The sequence below is a fragment of the Engystomops pustulosus genome, chromosome 10, assembly GCF_040894005.1.
Source record: "Engystomops pustulosus chromosome 10, aEngPut4.maternal, whole genome shotgun sequence".
Lineage (NCBI taxonomy): Eukaryota > Metazoa > Chordata > Amphibia > Anura > Leptodactylidae > Engystomops > Engystomops pustulosus.
In genome coordinates this window covers 88,556,170-88,572,063 of record NC_092420.1, presented here as the reverse complement: position 1 = coordinate 88,572,063, position 15,894 = coordinate 88,556,170, and the positions used below count along the sequence as shown (strand labels likewise).

General features: G+C 43.7%; 1 protein-coding gene across 2 annotated transcripts in view; it reads left to right on the top strand.

Moving 5' to 3' along the window:
* EPS15 (epidermal growth factor receptor pathway substrate 15) overlaps positions 1–15,894 on the top strand; it is a 65,016-nt gene that overhangs the window by 14,614 nt on the left and 34,508 nt on the right. For both annotated transcript variants that reach the window (XM_072127239.1, XM_072127238.1), the window contains exons 2-9: positions 5,888–5,929; positions 7,271–7,357; positions 9,446–9,493; positions 11,143–11,238; positions 11,876–11,929; positions 13,581–13,706; positions 13,819–13,878; positions 14,454–14,660. In XM_072127239.1, coding sequence (XP_071983340.1) covers positions 5,888–5,929; positions 7,271–7,357; positions 9,446–9,493; positions 11,143–11,238; positions 11,876–11,929; positions 13,581–13,706; positions 13,819–13,878; positions 14,454–14,660 — 720 coding nt within the window. The remainder of the gene's footprint in view (positions 1–5,887; positions 5,930–7,270; positions 7,358–9,445; positions 9,494–11,142; positions 11,239–11,875; positions 11,930–13,580; positions 13,707–13,818; positions 13,879–14,453; positions 14,661–15,894) is intronic.

Below are 15,894 nucleotides of genomic sequence, written 5' to 3'. Positions count from 1 at the left end.
CACCACTATATTATATAGCAGGTTAGTTCATTATTGGACCCGTTCACCCCAAAATAGGGGATAATGACATTAAAATATTACACTGATTCCCCCAATGTGAACATAACCCTGATTGTAACTGAGGATAACAAGGTCTCCACGGGCCTCACTTGGCTTTCATATAATTCTTTGTCTCCTTATATTCGCCAAATGTAATTAGTGGAAACTCGTGTTCCCTTTTTTCTTGGCTAGAATCTCGCATTCCTTTATTTTTGGTTTTGGAAGAAAACAATATAAAAGTTGCAATGAATTTACAGCTCCAAGCAAAACCTTCATCCTTGATTAATTAAATGTTTCCTTATTAAGTTTGTAAGCAGGAAAGTATTTAGTGCCTGAATACCCATAATGCACCCCAAGAAATAGCTCATTGAGGGAGGAGATAAGCTGTGACATCATCTATTGTCAGTAGTGATGTAATGATGGGTCAGTGTTATCTATATAGAGGTCATTGTACAGGGAGGGGAGGAGATAAGCTGTGACATCATCTATTGTCAGTAGTGATGTAATGATGGGTCAGTGTTATCTATATAGAGGTCATTGTACAGGGAGGGGGAGGAGATAAGCTGTGACATCATCTATTGTCAGTAGTGATGTAATGATGGGTCACTGTTATCTATATAGAGGTCATTGTACAGGGAGGGGAGGAGATAAGCTGTGACATCATCTATTGTCAGTAGTGATGTAATGATGGGTCAGTGTTATCTATATAGAGGTCATTGTACAGGGAGGGGGAGGAGATAAGCTGTGACATCATCTATTGTTAGTAGTGATGTAATGATGGGTCACTGTTATCTATATAGAGGTCATTGTACAGGGAGGGGGAGGAGATAAGCTGTGACATCATCTATTGTCAGTAGTGATGTATTGATGGGTCAGTGCTATCTATATAAAGGTCATTGTACAGGGAGGGGGAGGAGATAAGCTGTGACATCATCTATTGTCAGTAGTGATGTAATGATGGGTCAGTGTTATCTATATAGAGGTCATTGTACAGGGAGGGGGAGGAGATAAGCTGTGACATCATCTATTGTCAGTAGTGATGTAATGATGGGTCAGTGTTCTCTATATAGAGGTCATTGTACAGGGAGGAGGAGGAGATAAGCTGTGACATCATCTATTGTCAGTAGTGATGTAATGATGGGTCAGTGTTATCTATATAGAGGTCATTGTACAGGGAGGGGGAGGAGATAAGCTGTGACATCATCTATTGTCAGTAGTGATGTAATGATGGGGCAGTGTTATCTATATAGAGGTCATTGTACAGGGAGGGGGAGGAGATAAGCTGTGACATCATCTATTGTCAGTAGTGATGTAATGATGGGGCAGTGTTATCTATATAGAGGTCATTGTACAGGGAGGGGGAGGAGATAAGCTGTGACATCATCTATTGTCAGTAGTGATGTAATGATGGGTCAGTGTTATCTATATAGAGGTCATTGTACAGGGAGGGGGAGGAGATAAGCTGTGACATCATCTATTGTCAGTAGTGATGTAATGATGGGTCAGTGTTATCTATATAGAGGTCATTGTACAGGGAGGGGGAGGAGATAAGCTGTGACATCATCTATTGTCAAAACCAAAGTAATAAAACGGGTGGTATGGGCATAGATTGTACTGGATCCCCCCGTTGTATAAATTAATCTCACCAAAAAATTGAAAAACACAACATCTAAAGTATATTACGTATAATACAAAACAATCTTTATTGAGAAAAAAATAGTGCATCACAATGCACCAGCAGCAATACAATATAAAATCAACAGAGAGTGCCACATAATATAAAGTTGATAAAACCAATGGAACAAATAGAAACTGGTAAGTGTAGCCTATTAACAGTCACAACCTAAGTAGGAATTGTAAACAGAGGAAGAACGTCCCTCACATAAGAGCAGTAATGTTACCTATACCAGTAGGAAGGCACACGCTGTACACCCCGACACGTGTTTCGCACTTAGCTTTTTCAAAAAAAAGCTAAGTGCGAAACACGTGTCGGGGTGTACAGCGTGTGCCTTCCTACTGGTATAGGTAACATTACTGCTCTTATGTGAGGGACGTTCTTCCTCTGTTTACAATTCCTACTTAGGTTGTGACTGTTAATAGGCTACACTTACCAGTTTCTATTTGTTCCATTGGTTTTATCAACTTTATATTATGTGGCACTCTCTGTTGATTTTATATTGTATTGCTGCTGGTGCATTGTGATGCACTATTTTTTTCTCAATAAAGATTGTTTTGTATTATACGTAATATACTTTAGATGTTGTGTTTTTCAATTTTTTGGTGAGATCATCTATTGTCAGTAGTGATGTAATGATGGGTCCGGATCAGAGATAAATCATTTATTTAAGGAAAATTCTTTAGATAAAAAATAAACTTTCTGTTCTGGTGTCTCTTCCTTTTGTACAGACATTACAGAACGGCTCTTAGGATTCTGGGTGTTATATGTCCCCTTGTTACTTTCCTAGCTGTGTACCTGTAAATCATCTTCTTCTTCCTCATGTGGTGGATTATTATATTAGTGCTTAGAACACGATCACAAGAGTGAAACATTGTATTGTTCTGCTTTTACAGTAACCCTTGTGTGGAATAACTCGACCATGTGACTTAAAGGGGATGTCCAGGATTTTGTTATTTTTATCAGAAAGCTACAGCTATGATATTAGCAGCATAGTTTTCCTAGTGCAGTGATGGCTAACCTATGGCACTGGTGCCAGAGGCGGCACTCGGAGTCCTTTCTGTGGGCACTCAGGACATCACCAGACAGGACTCCAGGTATCTTCCTGCAGCCCCAGACAGCCCAGGACTTGCTGTGCACAGAGCTATATTAAAGTGACAGTTCTACCTGGGACTATTTTCTGCTGTATTGGTGTCCTCAGGTGCTGGTATCAATGAAATCTGTGACAGAGAAGGGAGTATAAATCACAAATTAAATTTGTGTTGGCACTCTGCGATAAATAAGCGGGTCTTTGTTGTAGTTTGGGCACTCGGCCTCTAAAAGGTTTGCCATCACTGTCCTAAGGGATCGTCCACTTTCAGCAAATAATTTTATCTTGTTTGTATAATTAAAAGTTGTACAATTTTCCAATATACTTTCTGTATCAATTCCTCATTGTTTTTTAGATCTCTGCTTGCTGTCATTTAATAGGAAACTTCCTGTGGATAGAAATCTGTCATGTGATGTCACAAAGATGCACGGCTCGTTATAGCACGGAGATGTGGTATATAACGAGCCGTGCACCTGTGTGACATCACATGGCCAGGGATATAATGAGCCATGCGCCTGTGTGATATCACATGATCAGGAATATAACCAGCCGTGCACCTGTGTGACATCACATGACCAGGGATATAATGAGCCGTGCACCTGTGTGACATCACATGACCAGGGATATAATGAGCCGTGCACCTGTGTGACATCACATGACCAGGGATCTAATGAGCCGTGCACCTGTGTGACATAACATGACCAGGGATATATAACGAGCCATGGACCTGTGTGACATCACATGACCCAGGATATAACGAACCATGCACCTGTGTGACATCACATGACCAGGGATATAACGAGACATGCACCTGTGTGACATCACATGACCAGGGAGATAACGAGGTGTGTGACATCACATGACCAGGGATATAACGAACCATGCACCTGTGTGACATCACCTGACCAGGGATATAACGAGTCGTACACCTGTGTGACATCACATGACCAGGGATATAACGAGGTGTGTGACATCACATGACCAGGGATATAACGAGCCGTGCACCTGTGTGTCATCACATGACCTGAGACAGATTTAGAACCACAGGAAGTAAACAATGAAGCTTCCTATAGAATGACAGCAAGCAGAGATCCAGAAAGGAATTGATGCAGAACTTACATTGGAATATTGTATAACTTCTCATCATGCAAACAATAACATTTAATTGCTGAAAGTGAACAATCCCTTTAATGTTGGGAACAGGAAGAGTTTGGGTTCTAGGGCCCAAGAGGTTAACCTGGATTTGGTATTGAGGGTCTATTGTTTTGGCTGATCACAGGCGGCATGTGTATAGGGGAGCCTGAGGGGAAAGCGGCAGTCTGAACAGTCCCCTAGTATACAGTAGTCAGTAAGAGCGAGATAAGCGTCTGCTTCTTATCTGCTGACATCACGTCCCTCTGTCCGTCCCCATACATAATGGAAGTTGATGGAACGTCAGGATCTGATGGGCCGGAGGTTGTGTAACTCTGCAGCTTCTGCTTGTTGTCTGTGTCCCATTTTTCTCGTATGACGCCCACTTTTTGGGGTGTGTTACTTCCCAGAACTGGCAGCTACAAAAACTGAAAGTCGTCTCTTCTCACATCTGTGTGTGATGTCAGAAAGTTACACAGCAAACAAGTGGGAGCTGCCTAATGCAATGCAATCTGCAGGCAGCATGTTATAGAGCAGGAGGAGCTGAACCGATTGTACATAGTGTCCGATCTGCAGACAGTATGTTATAGAGCAGGAGGAGCTGAGCAGATTGTACATAGTGTCCTATCTGCAGGCAGCATGTTATAGAGCAGGAGGAGCTGAACCGATTGTACATAGTGTCCGATCTGCAGACAGTATGTTATAGAGCAGGAGGAGCTGAACCGATTGTACATAGTGTCCGATCTGCAGACAGTATGTTATAGAGCAGGAGGAGCTGAGCAGATTGTACATAGTGTCCTATCTGCAGGCAGCATGTTATAGAGCAGGAGGAGCTGAGCAGATTGTACATAGTGTCCTATCTGCAGACAGCACGTTATAGAGCAGGAGGAGCTGAGCAGATTGTACATAGTGTCCTATCTGCAGGCTGCATGTTATAGAGCAGGAGGAGCGAAGCAGATTGTACATAGTGCCCTATCTGCAGACAGCACGTTATAGAGCAGGAGGAGCTGAGCAGATTGTACATAGTGTCCTAGCTGCAGGCAGCATGTTATAGAGCAGGAGGAGCTGAACCGATTGTACATAGTGTCCTATCTGCAGGCAGCATTTTATAGAGCAGGAGGAGCTGAGCAGATTGTACATAGTGTCCTATCTGCAGGCAGCATGTTATAGAGCAGGAGGAGATATAGTTTTGTGTATCCATTACTTCTTTCCCCTCTTTGGTTGTGTAGTCTGTTGTGTAGTCTAGTGTATACTGCAGTGGATCCACATCTGTATCACTGTTTCCGCTTATAATGGAAGATATAGAGCAGATGTGAGCAGCGCCGTGCTGTATAACACGTCCTGAGTCAGCAGAACACTCGGCTTTGTATCCCCTCCATCTTTCCTGCCCGGGTTTCCTGGTGGCACGGCTTTTCCTATGGCTGTTACAGGAAATCTGGGGACAGATGATTCCACTGGGCCCCTGGTTCCTGTAGTAAGAACTTTCTGGATGTAACGGATACGAACTGCCCTCTGGATCCCTGCTACCGGTCCGGCTTCTAGACCAGGTCCTATAAATTTTAATGTTTAAATTCTAAAAAATTTTAGTGGTTATAAAGTTTCATCTCAAACCCGGGCGGGATTAGGACTTGTTTGTCAAAATTTTTTGGAAAAACCCAAAAGCATTGGAAAAGAAGAAATTTTCTTGTGGTTTTTGCATAGAAATATTTTGTCTGAAACTGTTCCTTTCTTAAAGGGGTTTTCCATCAGATGTCTGATCCTTATCCACAGGACAGAGAATAAATGTCCCATTGCTGGAGGTCCGACTACCGGGACCCCCGGCCATTAGGAGAACATGACACTGTTAAACAATATATTTAATTTTTGACATTTTTTATTAATTTGTATTTATGTTTTTTGGGTTTTTTTGTGTTTAATTTGCTCATCACTTTTTCATTCGGATTCTCTTCCAGGTCCCGAGTAACAATGCAGTGTACGAGAAATACTTCATCCAGGTAACTTTCCATGTGGAGGTGTCCTCTCCGGATATTCGGGTGCCTAAATCCCCAGCATGGCCTTATCCTCCGGGGTTTTAGGTTCCCAAATCTGGTAATATCTGTCCTTTTCTCAGCCATTTTTGCTGTATAAAGCTGCAGCCGTTGTTAGATATTGTCCCTGGAGAGATGTGTCATCAGACCTTTGAGTATGTTATTAGTAGAAGCAGGACTGTAAAATATAGATTCCAGGATTGTAGCTTCTCCAAGTTGTCTACGGGCATGTCCTGACACTGCTGTGCTCCCTGCAGAAAGTGTTAGGTATTGTCCTTGGAGACCTTTGTGTATGTTATTAGTAGCAGCAGAACTGTGCAATATAGATTTATATTTCAGGGTTTCAGCCTCTCCCTGCTGTGCTTTGTGTTTGCAGCAGACCGTGTTAGATATTTGCCCTGCAGAGATGTGTAATCAGACCTTTGTGTATGTTATTAGTAGAAGCAGGACTGTGAAATATAGATTTATATTCCAAGGTTGTAGCTTCTCCAAGTTGTCTGTGGGCATGTCCTGACACTGCTGTGCTCTTTGCAGACAGTGTTAGCTATTGTCCCTGCAGATCTTTGTGTATGTTATTAGTAGAAGCAGGGCTGTAAAATATAGATTTAAATTCCAGGATTGTAGCTTCTCCAAGTTGTCTATGAGCATGTCCTGACACTGCTGTGCTCTCTGCAGACAGTGTTAGCTATTGTCCCTGCAGGCCTTTGTGTATTTTATTAGTAGCAGCAGAACTGTGCAATATAGATTTATATTTCAGGGTTGCAGCATCTCACACTGTAGTGGAAGAGTGTCCTCACACTGCTGTGCTCTGCGTTTTCAGCAGACACTGTTGGGTATTGATGCTGAAGGTTTGTGCAATCATACCTATGTGTGTTAGTGACAGCAGGACTGTGAAATATGGATTTATATTCCAGGATTGTAGCTTCTCCAAGTGCACTGCTGTGAGAGTAATGCTGTGCTTTTTTTCTCTCTGCATTGAACTGCTCTGCAGCCCCTACACTCTGAGTAAAAGCTGAAGTAGACATCTGGTTGTATACTACAGCAGTCCCTCAGAGTAGAGTACTTGCACTCAGGTATTGATGAAGTCAGACCTTACAGTCAGAGCCGTGTGACTCTTGAGGCTATTTGTATTCACGAGCCGTGAATTGCATTAGTTATTTTTGCAGGAATTGCACGGCTATTTCTTGTAGATGATGATATCAGAGCATCCAACTTGCTACACAGTTGGATTGTTCTGCACAGCCCATATGATGGAAGGTTCTGGAAGGCTGAGTGTATTTAACCTCTTCCTCCCTGTGTCTTTTGCAGGTGTCCCAAAACTCTGGAAAAGTCCTGGCTGGAGATGCTGCTCTTTTTCTGAAGAAGTCGGGATTACCGGATGTGGTGCTGGGGAAGGTAAGTGATAGCTGTGTCAGTGTACTCTGAGCTGTACCCATAGGGGGGGGGGGGTCTCCTCTTGTAACTGGGCTCCAGCTACAGAGGGAAACTCTAAAATTAAAGTGTAAAAAATTGGGTTTTTATACTTCTCTTCGAAGGGAAAAATTATATGAAATAAAAATATATGGAGATTAATAAAATAAAAGATTTTCCAATATCTAAAATAAAAAATTTGTAAACGTATAATAAAAAAAAAATAAAAAAAAAAAATATATATATATATATATAATTAAAAATATAGAATAAAGAGAGAAATATAAACCACCATGACCACAAAAATGAGAAGTTAAAGGAGCCTAGTAATGGAGAAATTGCAGCAGTCAGGTGAGCTTAAAGGGGTTGTCCGAGTTTAAAAAAAAAAATATATGTGGCCGGGAGCGGGGTTACTAAAACAATAAAGATGTACTTACCTCCCGGTGCCCTCCCGTATCCAGCGCTGCTGTCGCTCCGGTCCGGGGGCCATGTAAACAAACATGGCCGCCGGAGCAGCGCTGGACTCAGCTTCCGGCCGGCCGTGGCCGGGTACGCCTATCCGTCCCTATACACTGCATTGTGTATGGGGACCGGAAGGTTGTCGCATCCGGCCGGAAGCTGAATCCAGCGCTGCTCCGGCGGCCATGTTTGTTTACATGGCCCCCGGACCGGAGCGACAGCAGCGCTGGATACGGGAGGGCACCGGGAGGTAAGTACATCTTTATTGTTTTAGTAACCCCGCTCCCGGCCACATATATTTTTTTTTTTAAACTCGGACAACCCCTTTAATTTTGGGACCAGCACAGCGCCATATGTAGTCTACTGGCTGTGCTTGGTATTGCAGTTTCCATCCTATTACGTGATTGGGGCTGAGTGGCACAAGGGTCACATGGTGCATGGATGTGGAAGTGTGGTCACAGAAAGCTATAGTCGATCAGTGGGATTGGGCCAAGGGGGCCGTAAAACAAACCCTTATTTGCCTCTCTCTGCCACCCCGATCCAGTGTACTGTCACTCTGTTGACATTTTGAGGTTACAGACGTGTCAAAACGAGGTTAAAATTGACTTCACTTTGGGGTGGCACAGCGGCTTAGTGGTTAGAATTACAGCCTTGCAGCACTGGGGTCAACATCTGCAAAGAGTTTGTTTGTTCTCTCTGTGTTTGCGTGGGTTTCCTCCGGGTCCTCGGGGTTCCTCCCACACTCCAAAACATACTGGTAGGTGATTAGATTGGGAGCCCCATTGGGGACAGGGATTGATTTGGCAAACTGTGTGCAGCGCTGCGTAATCTGTGTGCGCTATATAGATAAAGGAATTAATAATAATAATATTTCACTTCTGTGACCATTAGAGGGGATTTCAAGGAATCTTGATAACCACTAGGGGGCCAGAGTGCCGTGGGGAGGGGGGAAGCAAACTTGCCGGGTCCCAATTCTTGTTTCGCTTAGTTACATCCAGTTTTCAGTCCCATTCAGCCAATATGTGGCCTCGTCAAACTTCACCACCAGGGAGGTGAAGTTTTTCGGTCGACTTCACTTCCTTTGTTTTTTCCTGGTCGGAGGAGGCCGGGTCCTGTGGTCTCTGGGAACTTCTTAAAGGGTGCAGGCCCAACAATAAAGTATATTTTACTCACCCTCCCCCCTCCTTTAGGAATTTCCCAGATTCTTGAAAACCCCCTTTAAGGTCATTGTTGGGATTAGCAGTCACATGACCTCTACTACTTCCTGCCTAGCCAGGATGTCACAGGACCCGCTTCATCCATTGAGTGACCTCCTCGGACCAACAACACAGGAATTGAAATTCCCTGGAAAACGGAAGTGATGTCCACTCATTGGATGTAACGGGTCCAGTGACCCCCTAGAAGTTCTCCAGTTGTTGCGGAGCAGTGCCGTCTCCCTGTGTGCCGGCGGCTTGGGCTCGGGTCGCTTCTACATCTCCGGTGTTTACTATCGTGACGTTAGCGCTGATGAAGCCGATTTCATGTGAACTAGAAGGAAATTCGTGTGATTTTGTATCCGTCTTCCTGTGAGTCATTGTTCTGGTGCTGACCTCCGCGCCTTTTCTCTCTGCACAGATTTGGGATTTGGCGGATACAGAAAGCAAAGGATATCTAAACAAGCAGGTAATGTCCGCTCCATACTGATGTCTTAGGGGCTCCTAGAGCCTTTGTCACCACTCCCCTTCTCTAAGCCTTCTTTCTACCTGTAGGGGTAAAGTCACATTTGACAGATTTGTTGCAGTAAAGTCACAACCGGCAACACATTTCCAACTCGTCCTTGAGGTTCATCTGTTGTGACACATGAAATTAATGTAGTAAGGAAGGAAATATAAATGTATGTGATGTAGGGACTTCCATATGTAATCTAGTTATGATCTTACGCTTGTTTAAACATCATATAAACTGGATAGTTTTTAAACAAATTAAGAAGGTTATAAGTTAAAGGGAATCTGTGTTTTTTGCTGTAAACTGCAATAAAGCGTTGAGTATTGTCCCTGGAGAGCTGTGTTATTGTGCCTTTTTGATATTGGTTGTGGTGTTAGTAGCAGCAGGACTGTGAAATATGTATTAATATTCCATGATTTGTAACTTCTCCAAGAGCACTGGGGGCATGTCCTCACACTGTTGTGCTCTTATCTCTCTGTAGACAGTGTTGGGTATTGTCCCTTGAGAGATGTGTAATTGTGCATGTGTGTCTTGCTTGTAGTTGCAGGACTGTAATATATGGATTTATATTCCAGGATTGTAGCTTCTGCAAGTGCACTCTCACTGCTGTGCTCTTAGCCCTCTGCAGACAGTGTTAACTATTGTTCCTAGATACATGTTTAATTGTACCTTTGTGTGTTTTGGTAATAGTTGAAATATTGATTTATATTTCAGGATTGTAGCTGGACCTGGAGCACTGGGGAAGAGGAGAGCCCTCACCCTTTGTTCTCTGATCTTTGCTTTCAATCCAATCGATATTCCCAATCCATTTCCTTCTGCCGTAACTTATACCAGAAAATTTATTCTCCAGCCCCTTCCTTTTTCTCTGAGAGAGAGGTTTCACACCCCAGTACTACAAGTCCAGCTACAATCCTGGTATATGAATATATATCTCACAGTCCTGCTGCTACACACAGAAAGATATGTTTACACAATACCCAACACTGTCAGCAGCTCTGTGCGGTCAAACCTGCAGACAGACCCCCTTTAAAAGTAATTCACAGGAGTTGCACAATTCACACCAACATTATCAACTTCTATGAGAAGTTACTTATTCTGATTCCTAGCATAGTGGTTATTTTAGATAAAAACTTTTATCTAAATTAATTTTAACTTCTTGCAAATAAGCTGTGTGGTGTTGCAGGGGTGGAGGAAACCAGTGCACATGGAGGTACAGCTGCAATCCCGGAGCACTTAAAAAAATCATGTGCATAAAGTTCAGAATTGTTAAGTTGCTGTGATTAATACAATGCTATAACTAGGTCCCAATACCGTGCGCTGGTGATTATTGGGTCATCCATCTGATCTACACTGACCATGTCTGGAATGACCAGCAGAATCTCATCCTGGGAGACAGGGATCCGTGTATTTCCCCCCCTGTGTGCGCTCGCGCCTCGTGATTCATTCCTCCTTGCAATGTATTGTTTGCATATCTCCCTCTAGAACATTGGGTACATGTGACTGCACTTACACCCCACACCTATATACATACACACCGCCGTCTCCACGTGATAAATATTTGCTCGCCGCCTTGTCCTGCCGTCATATAGTTTACTTTTCATCTCCAGGAATTTTTTGCAGCCTTGCAGCTTGTTGCTTGCGCCCAGAATGGGATGGAGGTGTCGCCCAGCAGCCTGAAGAAGGTGGTGCCCCCGCCGAGATTTGTAAGAATCTGATACTTATTCTGATTTTATATTGCAGATATCCATTGAATAGCACCTTTAATAATTAAAGGGATGTTCCAGGTCACTGCAGCCCGGTTTCCATTCACTAGAATGACAACTGAGCTGCAGTGACCCGGCTCAGCCACAACAAAGAAGACAGAGCTGTTTCCGCTACCTGGTTCTCTTTTTCAGAATGGGTGCTGGGTGTTCTGATACTGATGACCTACACGGTGTCTAGGTCATCAGTATAAAGCGGGACATGGAGATCTCTGAGAATTGGTGAAAGGTTTGTAGGAAGTTTTATTGCTATCCCCTATGTACTGGATAGGGCACAAGTCTGCCTGCGGGGGTCCAACTGAGCCTGATCCAAAAGAACTGCTAGAACAGGACCTACTTTGAGTCTTATACAGCGTCCAAATAGATGTATGAAAAGCACATTCATGGATAGGGGTCCATGCACATGAACATCTCCCATAGTATTGAATGGAGCTGTAGAATCAATGAGAATGGTAAAACAATATGGCGGGTGGAGGTCTGACTACCGCGTCCTGCCGACGATCGCACCACAGTAGTAACAAGCTAACCACTTGTTGTGTCCTGTATTAGTTACATCTCTCTTTTGTCTTCTTTTATACAGCATGAGATGGCCAGTCCTCCCTTGGTCCCTGTGGACTCGCCGTGGGCTGTAAAGGTTGGTTCTGTTACACAGTATCACATGATATATTCCGTACTGTGTCACATTGTATATAAACACATCACAGGTGAAATGTTTCTTTACTACACCATGTTACTAGATGACCCGCTGAGAGTCTTGTAAACCATTCAGGTGGTTTTGGGACCCCAACTTATAATTGTTGGGGGTCCCAACATTCACTATGCAGTCTCTGGATAGGCTTGTCCATGACTGCATAGTCTCTTAGAGTGCTAGGACCTGCCCCTGACAGCACTAGATGGTCAACTTATCTCTTTTTATAACCAAGGGAACCTTTCAGGGTGATTTGGGGCACTAAACCTCCCACTAGTCCGTGCAATTTAGTGTCCTTTATGGTTGCATTAAGAAAACCAAACCTTTATACTTGCCTGTGGCTATTGAAGCCGACGTAGTACATCCCGGCTTCACTGAGCAAGCACTGTAGGTGCACAATAAAGATATTGTCCTGGCTTCACTTCTCGCAGTGTGAAAGCCGTTGCCGACACAGGATCTGCTGATGTGAATTCAATGTACCTCATCGGACTCACATGTAATGGGTTTTTTTTTTTGATAGCCAAATCCACATTATATAGAGGTCAAATTTGGACCTTAAATCTGGACCTGTAAGTGGTTAAGGGTATTAAATCTACATGACGGGTCTTGTTTACAGCAGTGTATAGGGTGCCGGTCTATATGGTACGAACTCCAGGGAAAGCTACTGATTGCTGTGAAACTGTGTGCAGATGGAGTAGAGTAGTATTCAGTCCACCATAGGTGAGATCCCAGAGTGCTGCGCATGCGCATTAGCTCCGGCTACGCTGGCTGCACGGCTTCATCTAAAAAACCTGGAGCTACTGGCTATGCACAGTACTCCGGGATCCCAGACAAGGGTGTGACAGGAGGGTGTGACTGATCGAAAGGGGCAACTGGGGCATGGAGAAGACATAGCTCCGGATCCACCAAGCAGCTACTCCATGCCCCAGTAGGCTCTTAAGAAAATTTGCATATATCTTAGATTTTCTGATTATCTGGGGCACAACAAGTTTTAACCAAAAAAGGGATTAGACTAGAATACATTAAAGGAATCTGTCACCGGATCTACCTTAGTAGGTAGGAAATCTGCCATCAATGTCCAGCATGATACACAAGGCAGCGTGATTGTGGTATCTTCTTATATTTGTTATCCATGGCCTCTCTTCCTCTAAAATCAACTTTTAGAATTGCACTAATGAGTGGTGTTACCAGAGCCCCTCCATACTGCAGTTTCACAGTGTGTTATACTGCTTCTCCTCTTGCTTTAAACATTGGGAGGAGGGAGTTCTCCTGCTCAGTGTAACAGCCTGTGAAGCTGCATCAAGGGGAATGCTCTTGTAACACCCGCAGAGCCCTTCAGTCTCATTAGCATGATTTATACATAAATATACAAATATAAGAAGATTACCACAGTCCCGGTGCCTGGATCTATGACTAATGTCCCTGGTTTATCATGATGGATTCTGATGGTAGATTTTCTTAAAATAAGATTCAGTTCAGCAGGGAATTTGTAATATTTGAGATCCCTTTTCATGGTGCAGAGTCATACCTGCCCTCATGCCAATGGCGACATAGGGCACGGAGACGTTCATCAATAACCTTGTGCTTTACCTGGCAGCCGGAGGAGAAGGCCAAGTATGACGCCATTTTCGACAGTCTGAGCCCGGTGAATGGATTCCTGTCCGGGGACAAGGTGAAGCCGGTGCTGCTCAACTCGCGGCTGCCCGTGGAGGTCCTGGGGCGGGTCAGTGCGGTTTTAATCTTAATTAAAAGCTTTTGCAATTTTTCTGCATTTAGTTTTTATGGTTATTTTTTTATGTAACTTTTTTTTTTTCTTCTTTCTTGTTCCTCTCAAGGTCTGGGAATTAAGTGACATTGATCACGATGGATTGCTGGATCGGGACGAGTTTGCTGTTGTGAGTAATCTGATGTCTTCTTATTATAACTGTAATAGATGTATGTGCCCCTCCTGTGGAGAACCCGTGTGGTAGCGTCCATCAGACAAGGAGATCTCCTGTATGATGGGTGATCCATAGATCTCCATAGATTCCTTTATAGTATTTGTGTCCCCAGAGACAGATTCGCCAAATTGATTAGTTAATTAAATAGATTAGGTTAATTAGGTTAACAATTGTCATTGGGGAGAAGTCGACCATTTTCTTCTTGGATCCGACTCCCCATTCCAGTGGCTGGGCCTCTTCCGGTTCCTAATTGGCATCTGTTCCATAGTCGGTAGTGACTGTATTAAGCCTTCTTCACCTGGGTAACGTGTCTTGACTTAACAGGGTTAAAAAAAATGGCTGCTTTCTTCCAAAAATGGCGCCCCATCTGACCATGGTTTGTGCCGGTATTGCAACTCTGCTCCATTCATTTCTATGCATCTGAGTTGCAATACCGGCATAAACCATGGTCAGGTGGGGCGCTGTTGGAAGAAAGCAACTGCGTTATTCAACCTCCGTACAAGCCATATAACGTGTATTTTACCTTCCAGGCAATGTACCTGGTGTACTCCGCATTGGAGAAAGAACCCGTTCCTATGGGATTACCTCCTGCCCTGGTGCCACCATCCAAAAGGAAAACATCCGGAGCTCCATCATCATTGCCAATTATCCCTCCTCTGCCAATGCCACCATCTAAAGAGCCACGACACTCATTGCCACCTGTGGGAATTCTGCCCACGAAAGCTCCTGTGACACAGGTAAGAATGTGAGGGCACATAAATCACCCTAAGGCTAGCTTCACATGGGTGCTTTCAGTCCAGAGAACCTGGTCCATATGTGGAACTGTGATCCAGATGACACAGCTAAATATCTCCAGATGGAACGCGGTTTCTATCGAGTTGAATGACTTATTAACTCGAACTATTAATATTAAAGGGAAACCTGTCAGCAGTTTTTGATATTGCAAAGTTGCAGACAGTGTGTCTGGAGAGATGTGTAATCATAGCTGTGTGTGAGATTTGACAAGGTTTAATCCAGGTCTGCAGCTCTGCAAGTGTTTGAGAAGTCCCCCAGCCTGAAGAGCTTTCTGTTCTATCCTGCCCTCTGATCAAAGTAAAAGCTGTAGCAGACTGCAAAATGAATACCGCAGCAGTCACTCATTTTAAAAGGAACCTGTCACCAGGGACCTCATTTTCACTAAAGACAGGTTGCAGAACCCCATCACACCTGTATTGCACATATGTCTTTCTGCCTTTTCTAAGCATTTGCATTACAATATAATTGTGTGTTATAACTTACCTTGCACCCTGACAGAATCCTCTGTGTAGTACCAGGGGTTGGGTTTTGGTTTGGATGCATTTAAAAAAAAACATGCGACTTGTCTGTGCTGCAGACTCCTCAGCTCTTGGCCACCTTTGTGCTCCTGTACAGCTCCTCTCTCCTGCTCCTTCACAGACATCAATTGGGGAGAGAGCAACTGTACAGGAGTACAAAGGTGGTGGCTGAGAGCTGAGGAGTCTGCAGCACAGATAAGTCACATGTTGTTTTTTTTTTTAAATACATCCAGCCAAAACCCAACCCCTAGGACTACACAGAGGACTCTGTCAGGGTGCAAGGTAAGTTATAACATACTATTATATTGTAATGCAAATGCTTAGAGAAAGCAGAAGGACAGATGTGCAAGCCAGCTGTAATGGGCTTTTGCAACCTGTCTTAAGTGAAAATGAGGGCCCTGGTGACAGGTTCCCTCTAATGCACAGAGCAGAAAGCTCTTCAGGCTGAAAGACCTGCCCATGGCCCTTGCTAAGCTGTGGAGTCCACTTTTCACAGTCCTGCTGCTACTAAAATACACAAGAATAGGATTACACAGCTCTCCAAGGACATTACCTTTAGCATAACCTTAACTTTTGGGTCTTTCAATTTGGTTATGTGAAATTGTGACTGAAGATTTGTATGTCTTGGGATAAAATGACTATACTGAGTCTTTCCCAC